At 37.6% G+C, this 25853-nt stretch overlaps 2 protein-coding genes across 16 annotated transcripts in view; one reads left to right on the plus strand and one right to left on the minus strand.

Moving 5' to 3' along the window:
• brf1b (BRF1 general transcription factor IIIB subunit b) overlaps positions 1–25853 on the plus strand; it is a 204450-nt gene that overhangs the window by 108639 nt on the left and 69958 nt on the right. For 12 of the 14 annotated variants that reach the window (XR_015517470.1, XR_015517468.1, XR_015517473.1 and 9 more), the window contains 6 exon segments: positions 10067–10216; positions 14905–14998; positions 15324–15450; positions 17145–17184; positions 17589–17684; positions 19689–19973. Coding sequence is in view for 3 of the 14 variants with exons in the window: in XM_087296422.1 (XP_087152548.1) it covers positions 10067–10216; positions 14905–14998; positions 15324–15450; positions 17145–17184; positions 17589–17684; positions 19689–19973 (792 nt within the window). In the remaining 11 variants the exon portion in view is untranslated. 14 annotated transcript variants of the gene reach the window in all.
• Positions 934–5894, minus strand: btbd6b (BTB domain containing 6b). Of its 2 annotated transcripts, NM_001024815.2 has the most exon segments (5): positions 934–2375; positions 3187–3305; positions 3398–3488; positions 3576–3870; positions 5781–5894. In NM_001024815.2, coding segments are annotated over 4 exon segments (1449 nt in total). In that variant the 5' UTR covers positions 3782–3870; positions 5781–5894; the 3' UTR covers positions 934–1342.

Here is a 25853-nt window from a genome sequence, read left to right on the forward strand (position 1 = left end):
AAATTGGTTATCAATAATACACCACAGCGGGATCAATACAAGTATGCTCAATCTGTTCATCTGATTTGGCCTATGGATTCCTAGTTGCATCAAAAGGAGAAGATTTTCCATTGTTGCACTCTCACACAGATGTATTGAACTGTAATATTCTTTAATTCAAGCTATTTCAGGCACAGGCTGAAAATGTTTCACCCATCTGGAAATTATATTCTTAGTGAGTTGTAATATTGGTTGATGTAACTAGGGGGCACTGTGTCATGTCAGAAAATCCATTATGGTTCATCATATTCCTTTTTTTTCACCTTCTGTGTACAGACCAGGCCTGCAGATTTGTTTTAAACAGACTTGTCAGATTAGAGGAAGCAGAAAGAAAACAATTCAACTATACACCAGAGTGCATCCCAATGTTAAAGTACTGGGCATAATCCCAAAATTCAGTCTGATTAGCAGCTATCCATGTGTCATAATTCCACATTCATCTGTTTTTGTGGGTATTTTTCTTTTTTTTGGGGGGTTAAAATCTGCTGTTTTACCAAGCTGCATCTGCTCCATGTTTACTAAACCCTCAATTAAAATGCAAACAGTGGAGCAGCAGATTCTATGGGCTCAATTCAAACAGACTCCCCATTCAGTTCCTCATGAAGCCTGCTGGGGATAATGGGTTCTTTATGTGGCCTTTCAAGATGAATATTTCATCCACACTTAACAATCACTGTCTCATTTACACAAACCCATGGCAGTTGTGGAGTGTGGGTTCGTTGTTTTGGATTTAAGTTTAAATGGAATGCACAACATAACATGGAAATCTCACATCTAATTTGAATGAATTATTTAACATTTTTTTGTGTAAAATGAACTTGCTTGCTGTTAAAGATGTATTATCCTTTGCATTTGATATTCATTTAAGAATAAGAAGGGGAAACAACTTTGGACTCGAGGAACAAAAACATTTATAATCTGCAGTTCGGGAAGCGGTTCACTAATACAAGACATTTTATTTGTCAATCAGCATCAAGCTGAAAACAAATACGTTATGTACAAAACATGACACACTAGTGGCTTCCGTCCACTATCAGAGCAGTACAACTATCTCATTTATATATATTTATATATAGATCTGCTTGCAGCAGCGTCAATAATTAAAATCAAATATAGATATTTTTTTGCAATAAATAAAGCTGAAGAACATTCCTTCCATCTGAGTCCATTGTGGTACAGAGGAGCCATAACCATTGAGTTCACAACTGCTACATAATGAAGGCAAGAGCCTCACGAGACCCTGTATTCAATCCATCTTAATTCCAGTGAGCGGAATGCACTACAATGGGACATCCTGACAATTTCAGGCATAGAAGACCAGCTCTGGGATCTGACCCCCCTGGACTCCAGTTCCATTGGTACTGTCCGAGGAACACTGGAACTGGAAGGTCACTTTTCCACACTGCACTTCTGTCATACCCTCCTGTCCAAAATAACTAAGTTCATTCCCATCCAATACAGCACTGACTGTGTAGAAGGTGTCCTGCTCCACTTGGACGGGGTGTTCAAACCATACGGAGAAGGTGTTGCTGGATCCATCTGAGATAAATTTTGTTAGGTTCTGGGCCAGAGTCACTCCTTGGCGCTTGAGTTCGATCTTGACGCTGTACTCTGCCTTTCCACCACTTGAACCATACAAGCCAAGTCCTGCGATGAAAATCCTCTTGTCCACTGCAAACTGGATGCTATCGCAACGTCCACGGTAGCGCCACTGGTTACTGCGGTAGGCCGAAGACTGGAAGCGATGGCATCGCTGTGGCGTCAAACCTTTTCTTTTTTGTAGTGGGAATTCCAGCTTGGGTTTATTGGCTGCAGTGTACCAAAGGAAGACATCATGAGTCTCTTCCAGAGTCAATACATCTGACTGTGCAGCTCCATTGGCGAACTCCTCCAGGGTCATGGTTGGGATGCGAACCAAGTAGAGAGCCTTGCCCAGCACTGCCCTTTTATTACGAGCGGTCGGTCCCAGTCCTTGCCTTTTGCATTCAGCCACAGCCCAATCAAGAGCTGCCTGAAAGACCACTGCCTCCCGGGTATTCAGAGTCTCTCTCTTTAGTATGATCTCCAGCGTTTGAAGATCAATCTCACAGAAGCCCTCAGAGTGAAGCGCCAGTTCAGCTTGAGCATCAATGACCTCCCAACACCGCAGGGTCAACTCAGGCTCCTCAAATAGTCTACTCTGGGACAACAACACACAGGCATTTTTGGCCTCCAGGCTTGTCTCCAGAAAGGTAACACAGGCCTTAGCCAGCGCAGGCACTATATATTTTTTGGCAGCGTACAGAGTGGCCAGCACTGTGTCCGCTTCAAGTTCAATCTCATCGCTGTACATGTACCTAGAAAGGAACAGGAAAATAATTAGATGCTTCTTTTTTTTCCACATAAGATAATAATGCTAATATATATAATAATCTAGTATGCAACTGTTATTACACATTTATACATATTTCTAGGTATATTTTATTAACATTACATTTTTACAAATATATTCTTAACCTGAACTACACTTGTCAAAATCTAAATATTAGAGATTTTAACACTTTTAAACTGGACATGCAGTAATGAAGGGCTTTTTAGTTTTTTTTTCACATTGGTTGCACCAATTGAGTTTGGTTTACAAACAATTTTGAAGTACAACCAAGTAAAACTGACTGCTTTTTGACCCTAAAAATATAAATACATTTAATATTTAGTCACTGTATATATAAACTGCATTTAAAAATCAATTATTAATAAATGTATAATTTTTTTGGGAGATGTACCAAATGACATTCTCAACCTGAACAAATTTTACCAGAAGTAAATCACTTGAAATTTTAAGACACTTATTAATCTTGGCATTCAGTCACGAAGGACTATATTGAGTTTTTCTTCTCAATGTTGGTTGCACAAAATGACTCTGATCGACAAACATATTTTCAAATATAATAATTTAGAAAAAATATTACTCAGTATTTATAAATGTATTAAATATAATAATTTGTTTAAAAATGTTTAACCATTTTAAACTATTTAATTTAGAAATTCAAACAAGTGTAAACATAATTGTATGTATGCATTGTTTTTATTTATTTCTTATTTAATAAGCTGCAAGGTCCAGACAAAGAAAATGAGTATCACCTAGATGCACTAAAATGTAAGACTTACTTCAAAAGAATTAAAAAAGCAGCAGGTTCCACATCAGGAATATGAATCTCAGATTCTCCTTCTGCTAGATCTCCATAAAACATGGCACCAAAAACAGAACTCCCCACTGCCAGCACATACTGAAAGCACAAATGCCACACAAGAGCAGTTAAGCAGACGGTGGATGAAAGAAATGCTCAAGATGCGGTTTAACATGGGTAGATGCGCTCACCTTGTGTGCTGGAACTTTTTGGGATGCGCCAGGAGGACCCACAACAAAATGAACATCTGCCATGAGTTCGTTATTGAACATCAAAGCATTCCTGGCGAGAACAAATGGAACAGAATATCACATTGATGAAACAAAAACAGCATAGGTGATTTGAAAAGCTAGCTAAATGTGCTCATACCTTTCTCGCAATGTCGGGTGAGTGGACTGCCAGCTGGCAGTCTCGACGTTATTATTGTTGATGTTCTGCTGAGTGGCAGTTGTAGTCGGTGTGGTCACCGTTTGAGTGACTTGGACGATGGTCTTTTTGCTGGCAGCTGTGACTGCTGTGCTGTTACTGTTTGGAAGGTTGGTATTTATGCTGGCAGGATAGAGTTCTGCAGCCATCTTCTTCCTCAAGGACAAAGTCACGATTTCATAGCATACTGGCAGCTTGCTGAGCTGTTTCCCACTCTTTCTAGTCCTTTTTAAGGTTTCTGGAAGCAAAAGGAAAAACGTCAAAAACTTCATGATCCTGCCATATAGGCAATCTGGCGTTGTTGGCATCAGCAAGTCTATCCACCAGTCTGCGCGTAATTAATAGGCAGGTGTAGCGGAGGAAAGGGTTCCCTTTAATTTAATTACAAACTACAAGCCTCGATCACTCGTTTGTGCTAAATATACCATAGCTTTTTCATTTCCTCCTTATGGAAACATTTACAGAACAAACGCAAGGATCCATCCAGCGGAAATATTCCAGCTCGATGACTTCTTCTTCTTTCTCATCGCATCCTCGCGAACATTGAAAGTAATAGCATGCAAGTCAATATAACTGCTGCAGTCGGATAAATAATAAAGTAATAGCCCCGAATCGACAATGGAAAGTGCTACGTGGTCCTTGTCATCCTACAAATCTGTGGTGTATCCCCTCTCCGCGCCTTTACGCTGTAGTGTAAAGCAGGTTTTGTGTGACGGGAGAGGACGTCCTGCTCCGTTTTGACCAATCAAACTACAAGTGAATCTGACATCAGCGGCCCAGTTGCGCCTCCCACAGCAGGACCGCCCGCCTCTCTCGCCCGCTCACACGAGCACCAGTTAACCCTTTACGCTTTGTTTACTACTGTTGAGAAGCGAAAAACCTAATAAAATTTAACCAGCCGAATGATTTTCATAACAAATCTCAGTCAGCTGTTCAGCGTTACACCGAGCAGAGTGTTATCGACTCCAGTGTGTCCTTGGTTTTTACTGAAGCAAAACCAACACAACTAGTGAGTGTAACGTTAGTTATAGTAGCCTACATAGAGAATGATTCTTATGAGTCTGCTATGGTGCATCAAAACATTTATGTATCACAAGGAGCGTTACTTAATTAACCTGTCTCGCAGTTTAATACTTTGATGAACTGATGTTGTTCAGTATTGAAGCATTGAATGCTCGTGAGACTGAAATGTGTTACGACTAACTCAGTTGCTTAAAATGACAACATATACACAGTAGTATTTCACACAAATGCAATGAGGTGCTTTTACGTTTTTATTATTTAAAAACCATTTATGTTTCCATTTTATTCGTTCTGCCTCTAAAAAAATCATGTGAAGTCATTAAAATGTCTCGCGTCTACGCAGTGGATCCATTAAACCTAACCTTATTTAGTTAAATCTGACAATGTCATAATTTAGTAATTGTAAGCGATAAATGAAACATCATGCTAAAAATTGAACTGATTATTAAAGGAATATTTAATGGTAAGCAAGCTGAATGGTTGACATGAATCGCAGTCGTTTAATGCAAGATTCACATTTCCGTTGTTGACAATGCACGTTCACGTCAACACTTCCAACAACATGGTCAGAAAAACATGTAAAAGTATCATATCATCTTATACTACTGTCATCAATGTCATCATCATCATCAGAGGCCAAGCAAGATTGATGAGCGTTTATGAAATCCCGCACGAAGCGTTAAGGGGATTTTTAATAAACTTTTCTCCACAAAAGCGCGTGACACAGAACTCAACATTGTAACGCTTTACAGCCATACGCGAGCTCCAAATGCGATGTTTCAACTTCACAGGATCAGTCAATTTGCTGATGCAGCCGTAACGTCTCATAAGGGATAAACATCTGCAACCAAGCGCTCAACCTACTGAGGGAATCTCTGATGTGCTCGCTAGAATTATCCCCCGTGTTCACCATTAACATGTACAATCAATGATTATAGCTCCAGCGTCCTTAACAAACCGGTTTTAAAGACGTAAAGTAACAGCAGAACAGAGCCACCGTCCGTCCGCATAGACTTGTCCACCAAAACGGACTCTTTAGTCGAAGTACTACGAATCATTATTTGCGATTTAATAAAGCAGTAAATGCTGAGGAACTTAAATTGCACATCTTTAGTCGTTCTTTACCTTATTGAGCCGAGCGAAGCGCAGCTGCCAGGAAAAATACATTCAGGTTTGATGTTTGGAGGCTCGCTGGCAACCAGGAGCCATGTTAAATCTACAGTGTGTGCTATGAGAGAGAGAGGGGGTTGGGCTTGTACAGCTTTCCCGGATCTCCAACAGAGGGCTCCGGTGCTGGAAACTGGATCCTTCGCCTAGGATAAGCGGCTTATCTATCTCAAACAATTGAGACAATGATGTTTTTTGCCAGCCAGAGTCTGTGAAACATGCACTCAGTGAGTGAAATGTACTAAATGTTAAACTGATTCAGAAAGTCAGTTTTGGTTGGGGAAGCTGGTTCATGATTTAAAGGGATAGTTCACCCAAAAAATGAAAATTCTGTCTGCATTTTCTCACCCTCTTCTATTTCTAAAACACACACGTCTGAAAACATCCAAATAACAAGCAAGCAAGCTGGTCAAAATATAGTAAAGGAGCAGTGAGTCAGTGCAGTCAGTGCAGTCAGTCAGTCAGTCAGTCAATCAATCCATCCATCCATCCATCCATCCATCCATCCATCCATCCATCCATCCATCCATCCATCCATCCATCAATTAATAAATGTCAATTATGGAATGTATAACTGATGAAGAGTCTTGAATTATCAAAATATAATGGACATGTAACATTTGTAGTCTGTGAAATAAATTGTCATGATGGAATTATAAGGCTGCCAAAACCAGCCAGGAACTACTTAAGCTGTGAATGTATCTGAAAATAAAATGTTTATCAGTCTGTCAGAATTATAAGTATTAGAAGAACACAGAAGGATTTGAAACATTAGTAAATGGGTTAAAGCAAAGAACAATACAAACACCTTTAGGGTGCTTTTATACTTGCCAATTTTATACAATTTTATACTTACAATTTTATACAATTGCCAAAATGATGTGAACCAAAAATCTGTAATTTGTCATTTGGCAATAAAGGTAAGAGAAAGACTGTAAAAAACAGAAAAAAATATTTTTGAATTTGGTTTATAGACCACAGAAAACCTTCAGTCATCTCCGTTTGCATGCATTTTATGTAGAAATGTGTCACCAAAATAATGAATGAATCTCTACTGATTTTCTATGTTTTGCTGACAGATCGTTAAAGTTATTGATGTGTCGTTTTAAAGACAATGAATGATTCAGCCTAGCTGTTAATGTGCAGACAGTTCCACATCCCAAAACATGATGTGGTGGCGCACTGGGTAGCGTTTTCGCCTCACAGCAAGAAGGTCGCTGTTTCGAACCACGGCTGGGTTAGTTGTGTGGAGTTTATGTGGAGTTTGCATGTTCTCCCCATGTTCGCGTGGGTTTCCTCCAGGTGCTCCAGTTTCGTAAAAACCACTACGTAAAAACTTGCTGAATAAGTTGGCGGTTCATTCCGCTGTGGCAACCCCGGATTAATAATGGGACTAAGCCGACAAGAAAATGAATGAATGAATGAATAAATTGTCCGTAGTGTATGTGTATGTGGTGTATGGGTGTTTCCCAGTGATGGGTTGCAGCTGGAAGGGCATCCACTGTGTAAAAACATATGCTGGATAAGTTGGCAGTTCATTCTTCTGTGGTGACCCCTGATTAACAAAAAGACTAGGCTGAAAAGAAAATGAATGAAAACAAAGTTTTCAGACCTTCATCCACAAGACTGTATATTTGCAAATTAACCTAAGCATTTCATATGGGGGAATTACTAGCATTTTAATGTCCATTTTCTTTTGACAAGTGGTTGAGGAAAGTATATTTGGACAAACCTTCAAACCTTCTATTTATTTAAAGAGTGAGTCTTCTTTTACACCTCCTGAATTATTTTTAAAACAATAGGTGTTAGAACAATTACAAAAAATATATATATAATGCAGGACTGTTAGCGTTCATCTATTTTGGTTTTTAATTTTGTAGTTTCTATGGTTCTGTGTGGGTTTTATTTTACAGATTATTGAAAATACAGTTAACACTTCTGCCATGCACTAATTGCAAAAGGTCTTGATTAGCACTTTCGATTTAGCACTCCCACTGTGTCAAAATCAAGCTTCTCCCAAAGCAAAGGATGATTTTAATAACATTAGACACACAAGACAAGGTCAAAGATTGAAACATCTGATGAATGCATAATAAAATGGCACAACGTGTAAGATTTTTAAAATTATAATATACAAAAAACACTAGAACAATGTTACCTGTAATTATTTTGCTGACTTAATTAATTACATTATCCCAGATGTTTCAAAGAATGTTAAAATAATATATAAATAAACAATTTTAACTAGTGACTAGCTTTGCTGTGCTTCATGCTACTATGATAATAATTATTGAATTCTTTAGCTCACCCATGAACATGATTTCTCCAGGAGTTCCATAGCATGTAATAAAGACAACAACTCCCAAGATTCCACACTCATTGTGACATCATCAAAATACACATTTGTTTGTTGTGAATATGCGCCCACTAGTGGCAGAAATTCATATTGTGCATACCTTTAAAGGGGTGTCTATGGCCCCATTTACACTGTCAGGTCTTGATGCCCAATTCCGATTTGTTGCCTATATCTGATTGTTTTACCTATCTGTTTACACATTCTTTAAATTGTGAGCCAAATCAGATTCATGTGTTTACATTTGCCATACTATTTAGACGTTGCGAATGCATAAAGGTGGGTTTTAGCATCTGCGCCACGCACAATGGAAGAAGTTGTCTTGCTTTTAGCTATGCAAAATATGCGAAGTTCGCCCAACTTAAAAATGATTTTGAGGCAGAGGAGGAGGGAAAGGGCCGTCATCACAGCTAGCTATGGTTTATATATTGTGTCCTCCCCCACTCAGGGGAATTTGTGGGTACAAGAGAGATCTCAGGTCTGGTGGGAGCAAATTGTGGCGACTGACCACTTTCCTCCTCCATGTTTCCTCTGTTGTTGTTGTTTACCGTGTTGACGTCTCCACACGCACTTCCTTCTACGTCATTAAACCGCAGAGAAGTACCACAATGTCGCAAGTTTAATGACGTACATAACAGAAAGGTAATCCGATCGGGCTGTTTATATGATAGTCACATTGTCGCATATCCGATTTATATCTGCTTTATTTCCACATATGAAGGAGGCCTGAGTTCAATCTAGACCAGAACTCATTTTGGCACCAAAATATGGACATCATTCGTAATTTTGCTGTAATACAGTATGTATGTTGTTAGAAATAGGTAGCATATGACATTCTTATAGAGGATTTTACAAATCCGACCTGCAGTGCTGCCCACAACCCTCATCCAAAAATTATTTCAGAGACCTGTGCGATGGCAAGTTTCCAGTCTCCATCACCAACAGTCCTAAAAGATCTATTTGATTATTTCTCTCTGTATTCATTTATCACTTTTCCCTTAATCAAACTCTGACAGCCGCAGTCTCACAAATCAGATAATTTTATAGCCAAGACTGAAAAATAGAAGTCTGAAAAATCAATTTATTTTTCAGAGCAGTATAGATCATTCCAAAGAAAGCTACATAAGAAAATAAAATTTTTCTTAACCGACTTACACTATTTCCTGTTTCACAGATGCCACTGAATATTTAGTCTGTCAACTGCTCTGCTGCACTGCATTAATATGATAATTTAATAAAAAAGACTTAGATGTATAAAAAGCCAAGTGACTGACACAGTCAATGGAGATCTCGTAAGTGCAGGTGCAGTCCCCATAGCGTAAGCTTAGATAAGATCGCCTTTCTTAGCTGAGCTCATTTCCTTCTTATTAGGACAGCAGTCATGTTTGGGCTTTATTGGGCCAGCAGAATGAGTTTACCCAAGGACTTAGAAGTAGGTGGAAGTGAGGGATATTTGCTCCCACAGAGTGACTCTAAGCCAAACCACTTTTAAAGGTTCCCATAGGGGCACTGTGTACTAGATTTAACATGGAGTCAAGGAGAACCACAGAAATTATGCTTTTTTTTTTATTTTTGAAAGGGTATCTGCTAAACGAGTTGACAGAGTCAAGGCTGCGTTTCATTCTGAAGCGCTCATCCCTATTTCATAATCCCTCAGAAGGGGACGTTTACACTCTAGATTGCGAGTTTTGAAAAGATAAGGCCATCAGTTTGAAGGACAGGTTTAAGCATTTCTCTGAGCCACAATTGTTCTCACCCGAAGTGCTCTTAGGATGTGAATTAATTCCAATTGTAACACAAGCTATAAACTTAACCTTCAATCCATATTTGCTTTATATTCCCAGGTTTGTGTCTAGACGCTGATTACAGATCTGTTGGTTTCTATTTTTAGATCCATGTCTGTACATTCCACGATTCGCCCACATGTTGGAGTTTGGTGAAAAGACCCATGAGGTTTCGATGACTGCTCTCAGACTGCTGCAGAGGATGAAAAGAGATTGGATGCACACAGGACGGCGACCATCAGGATTATGTGGTGCAGGTAGTGTTTAACATTCACAAAAAAAATGTAATTCTAAGTTATCATTTACATTCCAAAGCTGTTTGTCTTTATACAGTGTGTTTATGGATCATAAACATAAAAAATAGCTTAAACATGGTTAAAACCAATTTTGTGTTTTTTTTAAGCGTTATTTAACTTGGTATTTAACAAATAAATCTCTGTATATATTTTTTTTATAAATTTTTCAAAATATTTAGATCTTGGTTAATCAGAACTAATTAGAGAATATATATCCTTTTCACGGCGACACAGTGGTGCAGTAGGTAGTGCTGTCGCCTTACAGCAAGAAGGTTGCTGGTTCGAGCCTCAGCTGGCTCAGTTGGTGTTTCTGTTTGCATGTTCTCCCTGCGTTCGTGGGGGTTTTCTCCGGGTGCTCCGGTTTCCCCCACAGTCCAAAGACATGCAGTACAGGTGAATTGGGTAAGCTAAATTGTCCATAGTGTATGAGTGTGATTGAGTTAGTATGGGTGTTCCCAGAGATGGGTTGCAGCTGGAATGGCATCCGCTGTGTTAAACATGTGCTGGATAAGTTGGTGGTTCATTCCGCTGTGGCAACCCCGGATTAATAAAAGGACTAAGCCGAAAAGAAAATGAATGAATGAATTGAACACCTTTTTCACTTTTCCGTGTTTCTCAGTAGCGGAAGTCATCATAGTTGGAAAAACCTAAAGCACAGTGAATGGGAGAATACAGTAAATAATTTTTTTACAATCTTATTTGCTGAAATAATGAAATAAAAACTCCACAATGGTGTTATAAAGACTTTCAGAAAAAGGAACAAAATAACGTGAGAATGATGATGAAAGCCAGAGAAGAAAATAACGTCAGATTTACTGTCTTATAGACGCTGCATTAGAAACCCCTCGCACATGTGGTAATTAGTTTTTTATTATTTAAAGCAAAGATGATATACTTCATACATAAATACATTAAATGTTCATTTGTTTTTTTTAAAAATGTAAATATTAAAAACTTTAAAGGATTTAAGATGCTGATGACCGTTAAAGCGTCATAACAGGCTTGTGAAAAGGGTCCGTTACAAATGTGTCATTAAATGAGCTATAGCTGCCTGCTAGCATTTTGCTTAGATGGGCTTTTCTTTAGGATAAATGCTTAGTACTTCATTACCTGCAACTTATTTGTGTTCTGACCACTTTTGCTTAGTTGTATACTATATCAATAAATTGTTTAGACTTTTAAAAACACTGTTGTAACACATGGAGTGACTAAACATTGCCATTTTTTACAAGAGGAAAACGCAAATGACTTCCAAAAACTTTAAATATAGTCTGTGTTGTTATTAAATGCAAGGCTATTTATGAAATCCAGGCATAACACTGTATGGCTATGTGTAGATGACTGTTCTAGAGCCTTCAGCTAATCAATCTGTCAGATTCTGCAGTGCATTCAAGTTTTAATGAAAATTATAAATAATAAATGATCTTAAGTAAAACAAAATCATTTACAGAAATGGTATATAAGTATATAAATTTACTCAACTGGGAAACGTTGGCAACTTGAATGGTTTGTGAGCACAATTAAATGCACACAGCATGCCATATTATCTGATAATTGTAGGAAATAATCCCAAAAGCCAATTGACTGTGTAAAGCCACATAAAACAAAACAAAAAACAATGTATATGCTGAGTTCAGCGACTAATCAGCCGGAATCAGCTGAGGTGACATGACAGCAACCAGCGAGACTTAGGCCTAATCCCAATTCTACCCCTTAGCCCTTCCCCTTACCTTCCCAAGGGGAAGGGGTAGATAGCCCTTCGAACAGAGATTTTTCAGGACCACACTCCAAACTAAGGGGTACGAAAAATTTCTAGAATACACCAGCTACAACAGCAGTATAGCTGCACCCGGAAGTCAGGAGATCAATAAATTAGTATTTTTGTCATTATTCCGAGTTTTTACAACAAACAAGCACATGTTTTAATACTTTCATAACCACATTCGTGTTTTACCGGCATGCTTTAAAAAAAAAAGCTAAAATAAAAACTGCTAAATTTCAAAAATAGAATTGGCATTGAGCCTTAGCTGTCACTCAAGTGGCCACGCCCTTAATTATGTAGACTTAATAAAAGCTAATATAAAGGAAATGGATGAGTTATAAAAAAATTCACTCCCCTCACATTTGTCATGAAGGGTAATATTAGCTATATACACCAACATCGTTTTTTGATTCAGGCTGTAAACACCTTTTTTCTATTATGGAGCCAGGACTAGCAAATTTCTGCGAATTGCGGTTTCAGTTACTGTAGAGCAGGAGGTTGCCGCTTGATTGAGACCTGTAGGCTTCTTTGCTTATTATTGCATTAACAAAACTATCTTCTAAAAATATCTTTCAAATTTCCTTTTAGTGTTTTTCACAGAAGAAAGAAAATCACACAGATTTAGAACGTCATAGCAGTGTGTTCATTTTTCAGCTAACTATCCCTTTAAACTTTCGTTTTTCGTTTGTTTGGGATTAACTTCTAAGGCATCAAAAGATTCACTAGATGCCTTCTTTGTCAGCTGAAAATGAAAATAGCCTACGCGTTTTTCAGTCTTCGTTTCTGCGCATCTGTCAGATCATAAAGCAAATCCCTTAATGTGCTAAAAGTTTGACATGAGAACTGGAGCAGCGAGTTCCACAGCAAGGATAAAAACAAGATCACTGCAAGTGCTTTAGCAGCACACAGTTCTTGATGCCCTCGATCTTAAGCAGAGCAGGTTGGTCTCTGCACTCTGTCGTCAGCAAGATGCCCTCACTACTCAGGAATAGAAGACTGAATTCCTGCATGCATCTCTCTCTCTCTCTCTCTCTCTCTCTCTCTCTCTCTCTCTCTCTCACTGTCTCACTTTCCCCATCCAACATCCGCTGCTGCAATATCTGAATAATTAATAATTCATCATTAATCATTCACAGTGTTCAGGGGAATATGGTAAGTTTAAATGTCAGTTTTCTGTATTGAGGTTGATTGTTTTATAACGAGGGGAGTAAACAACTGCACTTCACCTTCAAAGTGTTAACATTGCAAAAACAAGGATCAAGATACAAGCAAAAATGAAAAATAATGGGTGTCAGTCACAGGGTATATGCATTGTTCCTGCAAACGTTTAAACAAAATTGATGATCCATCAGTAAGTTTGTACTACATTTTTGTTTAGTTTACGATTCAAGTTAGTGTATATATATATATATATATATATATATATATATATATATATATATATATATATATATATATATATATATATGTCTAACTTTAATGTTTCAGATCATCAAACAAATTGAAACATTAGTTACAGATAACACAATTGGACACATCATGCAGTTTTGAAATGAAGGTGAAGGTTTTTATTATTAAGGGAAAATTAAATAAACCCATAAACCTTATTACTAATTAATCAAGCATTTTTTTTCGATTTTCGAACTTGCAATAAGCCTGTCACAATGCAGTGGAAGAATTTTTGCCCACTCATCTTTGCAGAATTTTTGGAATTCAGACACACCGGAGGGTTTTCAAGCATGAACCACATTTATAAGGTTATGCCACATTATCTCAATAGGATTTAGATCAGGTCTTTGACTAGGCCACTCCAAAGTCTTCATTTTGTTTTTCTTCAGCCATTCAGAAGTGGACTTGCTTTGGATCACTGTCCTGCTGCAGAATGTCACTTAAGCTTGAGGTCACAGACAGATGGCCGGACATTTTCCACATTCTCCTCTGTTCTATGTTTTTGCCATTTGTAAATAATGGCTTTAGAAATAGGTTCATAGATTGATAGACCCTTTTACAGACTGGTAGATCTCAATTATTTTCTTTCTCGTTTGTTTTTGGATTTCTTTGGATCTCGGCAAGTCTGGCTTTTGAGGATCTTTTGGTCTACTTCACTTTTTCTGGCAGGTCCTATTTACATGTTTTTTTGATTGTGAACAGGTGTGGCAGTAATCAGGCATGGTTGTTGATAGAGAATTTGAACTCAGGTGTGATATATAATGTGAAATATAATTTTTTTTTATATGTGTTCATTTTGCATCTTCAAGATAATCCATCTATTATTTTTCAAAAATACTTATGAAATCGTTTTTAAAATTAACGCAAATAATTAAGTTATCTCTAAAAATAATGTTTGTATGTGTATCTAAAGATTTTGTCTTGAAAATATTAACTAAATATTGACTAAAAGACTCTCATTGTTGCCTATTTTTGACCATCTCTGCCTTTGAAATCAAACAGTTAGCCTCAATTATCATGAAATAATTCAGTCTATAATAACAACACATCTGTTATAAAAAATGATGCATCGGTTATAAGTATGAAAAAAATGGATGGTCTAACAAGAAACTGCTTAATATATTGGATGAACCTTTAGGATAACAGTGGATTAAAGATATATAAGAAAGATTGGCTTGTTTTGCTGTTTCTTAAACAAAACTGTGCAGCATTATTTATATAACATCTGCTAAACGGGCTACTGTATTGCACAACACACCTCAGTATCTGCAGAGATTGTTTTTTACAAATGCTACATAACATTAGAAATGCACTTTCAACACTTTTGTGTGGCACGTACATTGTATAGTAGCACAGTGGTGAAATGTCAAACAAATTGAGAACAATACGGTTCAGGGACGAAACATTTATCCTCATTTTCTATCCCTTGTTCCCCCAGCTCTGCTCGTGGCGGCTCGCATGCATGAATTCCGGCGCACGGTGAAGGAGGTCATATCTGTTGTAAAGGTGTGCGAGGCTACACTGAGAAAAAGGTGAATGTCACAGCTGATCTAAGCAGATTTTCAGGGAAATTATATTCTGCAGTCACCCAAAAACAAGCCGTGACTGTACTAATGTTTGATAGCTAAGGTTTTAATGCCTCACATATTGTTTTTTCACAATTAAACTAATGATATCACTATTAAACAGTAGCTCATATGGTATAAGTCCATGTTGTGTATTTGTACTGACAGTATTGAAAATAATACAGGTATAGAACTTTAAAACCATGCATATTTAAAGCTCATTGGATAGGTTATATTTGATTGTACTGTACTGTAACATGTTACCAAATGTTTCCTCTGCTTTGATGCTCAGACTGACAGAGTTTGAGGAGACACCCACCAGTTCCCTGACAATTGATGAGTTCATGCGAGTAGACCTTGAAAAAGAATGTGATCCTCCATCTTTTGTTGCAGGACAGAAAAAAGTCAAGATGCAGCAGGTACTCATATGGGATACTAGTGTGTGTGTGTTGTTTTTTATTAAATAAATACTTGTTTTGAGTGAGGATACATTCAATTGATAAAACATAATCAAATGAACATTTTAAAGTGCCACATTATGCAGTTTTAAAGATTGCTTATTTTATAATTTTTTTTCCAAAGTATTTACAGTATGTATGTATGTATCCATCATGGTTAAAAACACTTTCATTTTCTTATATCATACATCTCAGTATTTCATTTTTCTCAATGCTAGTACATCCACAACTGTCCTGTCTGAATAGAAACTCTATTAGAATGTTCTTTGTGTCCATTAGAATGTATATTTTATTTATAAGCTCTATACAAGGGGTGCACAAACTCAGTCCTGTAGGGCCAGTGTCCTGCAAAGTTTAGTTCCCACCCCAATCAGACATACCTGGGCTAGCTAATTAAGCTCTAAATGGGCTTTTTAGAGACATCTGTCTAGGTGTGTTGAGGCAAGTTGGAGCTACAATCTGCAGGACACCTGCTCTCCAGGACCTGTATGATATATTGTATGATTATTAATAGCATGAATGAAATGAATCAATCTATACTACATGACCTACCTGGATCCGTTTCTTCACTTCATTTCTATTCATAAATCTTCATAAATGGCCTTATTAAATTATCAAACTTATTTCAGAATCATGTGTGAAGTTTTACATCATCTGGATACTTTCCACCTACTGTTTTTCCAATACTATGCATTTGGATAGACAGATTGACATACTGTCTGAAATAGTTTGTTTAGGATCTGGTTTCTTTAAACCCCTCTTTTCTCTGACTCTCTGTTCTGATTGGTCAGATCATGGTCCAGTCCATTGTTATCTGTTGATCACTTTCAGCTTGTGCCACAATCCAAGCATCCAATTTCAGCTCTACAGGCTTTCTTACACTTGAAAACACAGCAATCAGTAACTGGTGTCCATTTTACCATGTTATTTTGAGTATCCTCATCATTTAGATGTGTATAAAAATATATTTGTCAACAGCTTAAACCAAACTCTTCCTGGCCTCAGCCTCAACTACAAGTCAAATGTTGGTTCCCGGGTTGCCAGTGAGATCATAGACTACCGTTATACACATTTTTCCAAACCTTCCTAGGATTGTGCTGAAAGTGTAGCTGAAATTACAGGCAACTTCTTTCCGTAGGTTCAAATTAGAATCAGTTCCTTTGGTAGCCATTCACACAGAATGGGTCTTTGCATGTGAGATGCAACGCTCAGGAATGGTTTTTAAAAAGTGTCTTCTCTGCTGTGTTGCTGTCAAATAAAACAGTTGCTTTGGAACTGACATTGATGAGCAGCTCTGCATGTAAAAATCACTTTTAACTTGACGTGGTGTCAAAAACATGGCGCTCATGTGTGAGGAGCTGCAAAACACATGAGGCACCAGCATAATGATCATGAACATCCATCAAGCATGTTTACCTAAATAAAACAAAGAACACATTCCGTGTGAATGGCCTCTTACAGTGCATGTTTTACATCCAGAAACAGCTACATTACACACTACTAGAAAGGTATTTTTCAAAAAAGCATAATAGGGGCACTTTGAAATATGCTAACCATTAAACTGTATTGTATGTGTGAATGAAATTATATGAAGGCATACAGCCATATGATACTCTGGATAAGTGGTTCTCTTAATTAAAATGTCGTTGTTTCAGCTGGAGCAGGAGTTGGTCAAGAAACTTGAGGAATATCAAGGTTAGTCTGTCCTCCTGGAATAAGATATCGATTCTCTCTATTGACTCAACAAGCCATCTTAATGCTCTCCGTTGTGTGTTTTCTCAGCTACTCTAAACACTTCAAGAATTTTTTCAACAATCATGAATAGCAAATAGTTTTTTTTGAGCCTTCACCTTACCATGAACAGCTGTTTTTGTGAATTGTCTCCCTGTTTTAGGGCAATATGTCATTATTTGAAGGTCCATTAGCATATTGTATGTAATGTTAATCTTACACTGAACACATGGAGTTCATGTTGCATTCTAAATATCTGTCAATAGCAAAGACCCAACTGTCAGTCAGAGATGTCAACATTGTGTGTGGTTCTGTGTGTGTGTGTGTGTATGTGTGTGCGTGCGTGCGTGCGTGTGTATGTTCTTCAGGTGAGATCGACTCATACCGCGATGAGATTGAGACACAGTTGGCAGGAAGCAGCAGAACCAAAATGAAAAGGATTTATGCCTGCTACGCAAAAGAAGGTAGATCAGATCAAATGCTCTGCATGTGTATTTAAAACATTCAGGCTCATCTGAGCACAATGCGCTCATCATATCTGTTCTTAATAAAGATTTTGTTATGCTGATGCAAGTGTCAATACACCAGTACTGATTTGGATTCAACGATCACACTTTACAATAAGATTCCATTTGTTAATGTAAGTTATTGTATTTTCTAACGTGAACTAAGAATAAACAATACTTATACAGCATTTATTAATCATAGTTAATAATAATGTCAACATTTACTTATGTATTATAATTAATTCTTTTTAAAGGGCCTTTCTCAGCAGGTTGTTTTCCCACTTCTAGTTTGAAAAAAGTCAGAAAGAGTCCAGCTTTGTTTAGAGGAGCAAATAGCATAGAATCACCAAGAGGCGACACTCTAGTTCGATTTGGGAAACAGCCACTAGATGACGCGACGGCCATTTTGGAATAGAAATTCCAATAGAACAACAGCATATTATACGTCTGTAAAATAAACTATTAAAAGTGCTCATGATTTTAATAGCAAGTGTTGTATTATCTTCTTTCAGGTTGTATCTCACCTTTAATGCTCTTTTGAAACAAATAAATAAAAAACAAAGCAGCTGCTTGCCATCGTGACATAAGACCCATTGGACAGCCGACCGCTTTCACTACAAAATGGCAGAATCCAGGGCTGGTGCTGGGCGCTGCTGTTGCAATGGAACGTTCTATTGAGTGACGCCTCTTGGTCATTCTAAGCTCTTTGGTAGGAGTGTCCAGCAGCGAAAAAGGGAAGGGTTTGCATGAAAAGGGGAGTTTCGTCAACACAGTTGCATCTCGTTAACAATAGAGCGCGCTGATTGGTTCAAACCAAATCTTTCTCACGAAATAATGCTGAAAACTCAATGACGTCACTTTAGATAGAGACAGCCAATCTCCACACTGGAATTTACACAATGATCTCATTGCTTCAAAATTTCTTTTCAATCCGAAAGATTGAACAAATTTTCTCTTTTTAGTGAAATATATGTGTCCTCATAGTGTTTTAGCCACCTGAAACATGTATATATATATATTATCTCAAAAAATGTGTTTTGTGACCCTTTAACGTTAGTTTATGTACTGTAAGTTAACAAGAGCTGACAATGAACAACTCTATTTTCATTAACTAACTGTGCATTCACACCGAAAGTGGTGAGACAATGCAAGATCAGTCTGGCCACCCTGGCGACAACGCTGTCTGCCTTCAGCTCCAGCGGCGAGAGCGTCAAAATTCGATACATTGATCTCGTATTTAAAGGGGCCATTGCAGCATGTCAGTTACATTCCTGCATAAAACATGCTTTATAGCGTGAAAATGTTGCACACTTCTTATTAAATTCATATAACAATGGAAAATCAAGTTGCATGTGGTGTGGCTTTGCTCCACTTAATTATCAGAAGTGTCCATATGTCTGAAATATTCTGAAGCAGCCATACTGTTTTGTACTGTTGTATGAGATTCCCGCTTTTTAAAGAAAAATATATATAGCATTAATGCACATCAGTAACTCAACAGTAACTTTTCCAAATGTTTGTTCCTGTAAGAAAACATTGTAAATAATTGGAAATCTGAGGACCGCAATAATCAAACCCTTGAGAACAACTGTTATCAGAACCAAAGTTCACAGGTCTGTGTTCTCTGAACTTCTCTCAAGCGGTGGACTCCTTCATTTTGATTGCTTGCCGCTGAACTACGTCATATCTCATTACCATAAAGTTGACTTGATTTCAACTCTCCTCGACGCTCCAACCAGCGAAGACGCACCGCGCTGCTCCTCGCCGCTTATCGCCGCCAGCTCTCATTGAAAATTAATGACTTCCGGCTACTTTGACACTCTTGCCGCTTTCGGTGTGAACGTACGGTGGCATTATAAAAAAGAAATAATTTCTGTATTAAACGTATAGATCATTAATTCCAGTCAATAAGAACATTAACTAATAGAACCTTATTCCAAAGTTTTACTTTCTTTATTTCAGATGATGACTCTTTGTCTTTGGCCTCTGGATTGGCTGGAGATGAAGATGCAGAGGATGTAGAAATGGAGGCAGCAGCTCAACATCTCAACCAAGAGTTTATCAGTCAGGTGCTTAACCGAAGAGACCAGGAAGGAAAGAAGGATTTGGATGGAAGAAAGAACACAGTCCCGCTTCCTAATCAGTCCAAACATGTGCCCCTGACTGCCCTCCTCGGCCCTCTGCCCAGTGCTGCCAGCCTTGGTTTAACAGACTCCATTAGACAATGCATCACAGAGACAACAAATGGTGAGTGTGCCACTTATGTTGCTTTACAAATTCAGCATGACTTGGTTTGCTTTTTCAATGCAGTTTAGCTCTGAATTAAAGTGGGTGGGATTGTAGACATGTCGTTATAGTTGCAATGCCATAACTGCCACGATGTCATCATAAACACAAGCTGAGCTTATTGTGCTTTTTGTTCTGCATTGCCCTAATTAAGTTCTCGCTGGATCTGCTCATTGACAAACAACCAAAAGTATAATTGTGTTTAGTCTGTTTTCTACAACACTGCCATGTTATGGTGCACACATTCAATGATTGTTTATTGGCTCATTAGAAGATTTGAAAGAGTCTGAGTATTTTCCATTGTGCTTACTCTGGGTATCAGTACGTCTTAACATTATTTTCAGCGTCAGAAATACGTTGTTCCACTGTTCATTCTTGTGAATCCTTTCATGTAATTAAATAACACCATCAATTCTCTAATAAAGTATTATGGCTTTCATCATATCCTAAATGTTTTTTCCACCCCAAGTTGCTACTTTGTCTTCTTCGTCAGGGCTATTTTCAACAGCTGCTAATATCTTCACCGCCCCCCAACACCCTACCCCCTACTAGGAGTCCAATGTTTCAGATGCTTCATACCCAGCATATGTTTTACACAGTGGATACCCTTCCCGCCGCAACCTAACACTGGCAAACACCCATACCCTCTTGCATTCACACACATACATGTACATTATGGCTAATTTAGCTTATTCAGACTTCCGGTTATGGCGTGCAGCTGATAAGACGCGTGAATCGGGCTCGCTACTGAATGTTCGTTTAAATTTCCAAAAAGGCTAGAACTCGTATAATAAGCGTTTGGAAAACCACTTAAAAGTTCGACGGACAAAAATGCCACCCAAAACCATCAAACTTCCACAACATTCTAAGCCATCTGGACAGATGGAAGAGGAAGGCAAGGTGTTAGCTAGCAAGAAGCTAACCGAGCCGCAAAGTGAAGACAACGCGGCCACAAACGACGATATCCTACGTGCAGTTCAATCCTTTAGAGACGATTGTTCAAAACAATTCACTGACACAATGGAAGCCATAAACGGCATAAAAACGGACTTACTGTCACAAGCGCAACGAATTGGAGCGGCTGAGGAGAGGATCTCACAGGCTGAAGAGGACGTAACAGCCCTTCAACACAAAGTAAATAAACTCGAAGAAACAACTGAATTTCTACGAAACAAGGTGCAGGATTTGGAGGACAGAGGAAGGCGTTCTAACCTGAGACTAATTGGCCTGCCAGAAAAAACAGAAGGGTCCAATATGTGCACCTTCATTGAGAATTTTTTCCCTACGATTTTGAGGGATGAGTTCGGATCGCCACCTGCCATTGAACGAGCGCACCGCGTAGGACAAGTTAACCCGAACCGCCCGTCAGCTCCAAGAGCGATCGTGATAAAGTTCCTGAATTACCAGGACAAGGAGAAGGCTTTAAGAGCGGCTAGGAAAATGAAGGAGTTAAGATACGAAGGGCAACGAATCAGCTTGTTTCAAGATTTATCAGCAGAGACTCGTCAGAGACAGCGACAGTTCGACGGAGTAAAAGCACAACTTCGAGGCATGGAAATTCGGTATGGGATGCTTTACCCGGCGCACCTGATAGTCACGCACGTCGGCCAGCGTCATGTCTTTAAAACCGTAGCGGAGGCAGAGGATTTTGTTCGGTCAGTACGAACCAATATTTAAACTTTGCGACACAAGTAAGCGCTGACTCATCAGGACTTGAACACTGTGTCTAGTTAATAAGGATACATTTTTTCATTCCTTTTCAAGTGGTTAAGATGTTTACATTTACGTGGAATTAAACGTGATTATTTTCTACCAGAACTGGTAAATATCGGCAAATTACATTACCAGTTATGTAGTTTAAATAGATTTTTCCGTTCTCTACTATGTTCACCAGTATGAGTAAACAAGTTCATGTATAGAGGCATACGAGTCAGTCCAATCTCGACTGATGTTCTATAGAGTGGAATTTACTCTACATAATTCAGAGCCCAGCTATGTTCCTCTTTAGCGAGCCCAGGACCCATAGTAATGAGAGTAGGCTTGCAAAAAATTGCTCCATATTACATGGATCTAACATGTTTCATAACCAAGGTTCATTGTAAGGGGTATTATTATGCTTTCCAGTTGGGGGATTGCAGGTGGGGGGTGGCGGGGGTTGTTTATGTATGCGTTTGTGTTAACCTTTTTTTTTTTTTTTTTTTTTTTTTTTTTTTTTTTTTTTCTCTCACTCTTTTTGTTTTACTTTCTTTATGGTACGACCACTCACAGTTGTATTTACATGGTTATATAAGTAGGTAAATGATTAATAATTCGGAGATAAAAATTGGCAGCTGGAATGTAAGAGGACTAAATAATTTGGTAAAACTTAAACAAGTACTAGGTCGATTAAAACAAATGAAAGCAAACATAATCTTTTTACAAGAAACCCATTTATTAAAAGATGATGTTAGTAGAGTCACTAAGAGATGGCCAGGGCAAGTTTTCAATGCATCGTTCACCTCTCGAGCCAGGGGAGTCATGATTCTTATACACAAATCCATTCCATTTCAGTTAAAACAGCAATATATAGATCCGTTAGGGAGATACATAATTCTTAATGGTACAATTTTGACATCACATATTAATTTAATAAGCATTTACGCTCCTAATGTGGATGATCCTTCGTTTTTTCAGAATTTCTTTTTCACTATCTCAGCCTATGCCGGAAATTATGTAATAGGGGGAGATTTTAATTGTGTACTAAACCCCATAAATGATCGCTCTTCAGGAGTAGATACCCATCAACAGTCTAAAAAAACTATCTTGAAGTATATGACTGACTTAAATTTAGTTGAGATATGGAGGTATCTCAATCCAAACAAGAAAGAATATTCATGCTTTTCGAATACATATAAAACATTTTCAAGAATAGATTATTTTTTAATTTCCAATGGTTTAGTGACGAAGGTAGGTAAAAGTTGGTATGATAGTATTTTACTTTCCGACCATGCCCCTGTTTTGTTTACAATCCAATTTGACAATCTTGTACTCCCACCTCCCAGATTTCGATTTCAAGCAAGTTGGCTTCTTGATCATGATTTTGTGAAATTCTTGGATAATAAAATTGATCTATATTTTTTAGTTAATACAAATCAGACAAGCGCCTCGGTTAAATGGGAGGCCTTCAAGGCATATATTAGAGGGGAGATATTAAGTTATACAAGATACAGATCCAAAATTTATCAGGCACAATTAGAAGACCTGGGGAAACAAATTAAAGTAATAGAACGGCATCTCTTCAGTAATTTTGACCCTTCAAAGCAGAAAGAACTTCTTGTACTGAAAGCCAAATATAATGAAATAACGAGTAGTAAAATATCTAAGAATTTAATGTGGCTAAAGCAGTCCTATTATGATCAGGGGGAAAAATCAGGAAAACTTCTAGCATGGAGAATCAAGAAAATACAAACAGATAGAGCCATCAATTCGATTTTCTTAGAGAATGGGGAGAAAACGGTAGACCCATTGGAAATAAATAATATTTTTAAACTGTACTATGAAAATTTGTATAAATCGGAAATTGCCAATAATTTAGAGGGGCAAAATAATTTTCTTGATAAAATTACATTTCCAAAATTATCAGAAGAGACGAGAAGTAATTTAGAAAAGAATTTAAGTATAGAAGAGCTCTCAGAGGCTCTACAGGACATGTGCAACGGCAAGGCTCCTGGACCGGATGGCCTCCCGATGGAAATCTACAAAACATTTGCAGGAAAAATTTTACCACACTTACTTGAAATGTTCAATGAATCTTTGGGAAAAGGAATATTACCCCCCTCCCTGAGATCAGCTCTAATTACTCTTATATTAAAGCCAGGTAAACCTCCCAATGAAAAATCCTCCTATAGGCCCATATCGTTAATGTCTTGCGATACTAAGATTCTCTGTAAGGCTCTATCTAAAAGAATTGAAAAGTTCATACCAAACCTTATCATGAATGATCAAAATGGGTTTGTGCTGGGAAGGCAAGCCTTTCATAACATACGAAGGGTCTTAAATATAGTTTTTAAAAAACAAAAGGCCAAGGACCATGCAATTCTGTCGTTGGACGCAGAAAAAGCCTTCGACAGGATTGAATGGAGGTATCTTTTCGAAGTGCTTGAGAGATTTGGGTTGGGTGATGGGTATATTAGATGGATCAAATTACTTTACAATGATCCACAAGCAGAAATAATAACAAATAATCAAATATCAAAGCCATTTAACTTAAGTAGGGGAACCCGTCAAGGGTGCCCACTATCCCCTTTGTTGTTTTTATTCGCAATAGAACCTCTTGCAATGGCAATTCGCAGTAGTCCTGAAATCAAAGGCATAATAATAGGTGAGAGAGAACACCGTTTATCTCTGTTTGCAGATGATATTGTTGTTTTTCTTAGTAGTCTGGAACTTTCAATTCAAGCTCTTAACGCTTTATTAAAAGTATTCGGAGAGTTTTCAGGTTATAAAGTTAACAATAATAAAAGTGCCTTGCTATTACTAAACAAGGATGAACAGAGAAACTATACAAACAATAGGCAATTTTTCAATTCACAAGAAGAGCTTACGTATTTAGGAATTAAGATAGTCACAAATATAAAAGAGATTATTTCAATTAATTATGACCCATTGTTAAAAAAAGTCATGGACTCGCTCGAGAGATGGAATGCAATGCCAATCTCAATGATTGGACGTATAAATATTATAAAGATGTCAATTCTACCTAAATTCTTGTATCTCTTTCAGTCAATTCCTCTTCCACTTCCAGCTACATTCTTTGTAACACTCAAGAAAATGTTCACAAGGTTTATATGGAACAACAAGCGTCCTCGGTTACGTTTGTCCCTACTTTATTTACCATATGAGCGGGGAGGGCTTAAAATACCTAATATAAAACTCTATTATTGGGCAGCTCAATTATGTTCCGCTATGTATTACTTCATAGAAACAGACCCTCCAGCATGGATAGATATAGAAAAAAATGAAATAACAACTCCATTACAGATGTATCTTTATTCTTCTCCAGTTAAAGTACTAAAAAAATATACAAATAATCCTTTCCTTAGAAACTCTATTTGTGTATGGTATGAAGCTCATGACTTTTTAGGTGAAACAATTAAACTCTCAAGTCTGTCGCCAATTTGGGGTAATGCAATGTTTGTGCCTGGGAGAAATGATGGGGGATTTAAAAATTGGATGTATAAGGGTGCAAAACAAGTAAAAGATTTATATAAGGATGGTACAATGATGTCGTTCCAACAACTGATGAAAGAATATGATATTCCTCAGAAGCACTTCTTCAAATATCTACAGATAAGAAGTTTTATACACTCTGAAATTAAAACTTATGTAGAGCCCTCTTTGTCAACTATAGAAGAACATACTGTGAAACATTTAAGGGATAAAGGCAATCTGTCTTTTTTTTATAATACACTTTTAGAGGGTTCAAAAGAAAGTTCAATGTCCTATTTAACCGCATGGAGAAATGACCTTCAGGAAGATATTTCTAAAGATGAATGGATGGATTCTTGTTTGTTTGCGCAAACATATAGTGTAAATACTAGATGCAGATTGCTTCAATATAAATGGCTCATGCGGACATACATTACCCCGGTTAAATTACATAAGTTCAACCCAAATATTCCTGACAGCTGTTTAAAATGTAAACAAGATATTGGAACCCTTTATCATTGTATGTGGGAGTGTACTGAGATTCAAACATTTTGGAAGAGTATTCTGGTTATGATTGGTAAACTGACTGAAGAAAATGTACCTTGTGATCCCAAACTCTGTCTATTTCATATATATCCAGTAAATTTTGTGGTG

The sequence above is a fragment of the Danio rerio genome, chromosome 20 (genome assembly GCF_052040795.2).
Source record: "Danio rerio strain M-AB ecotype USA chromosome 20, GRCz13ab, whole genome shotgun sequence".
Classification (NCBI taxonomy): Eukaryota; Metazoa; Chordata; class Actinopteri; order Cypriniformes; family Danionidae; genus Danio; species Danio rerio.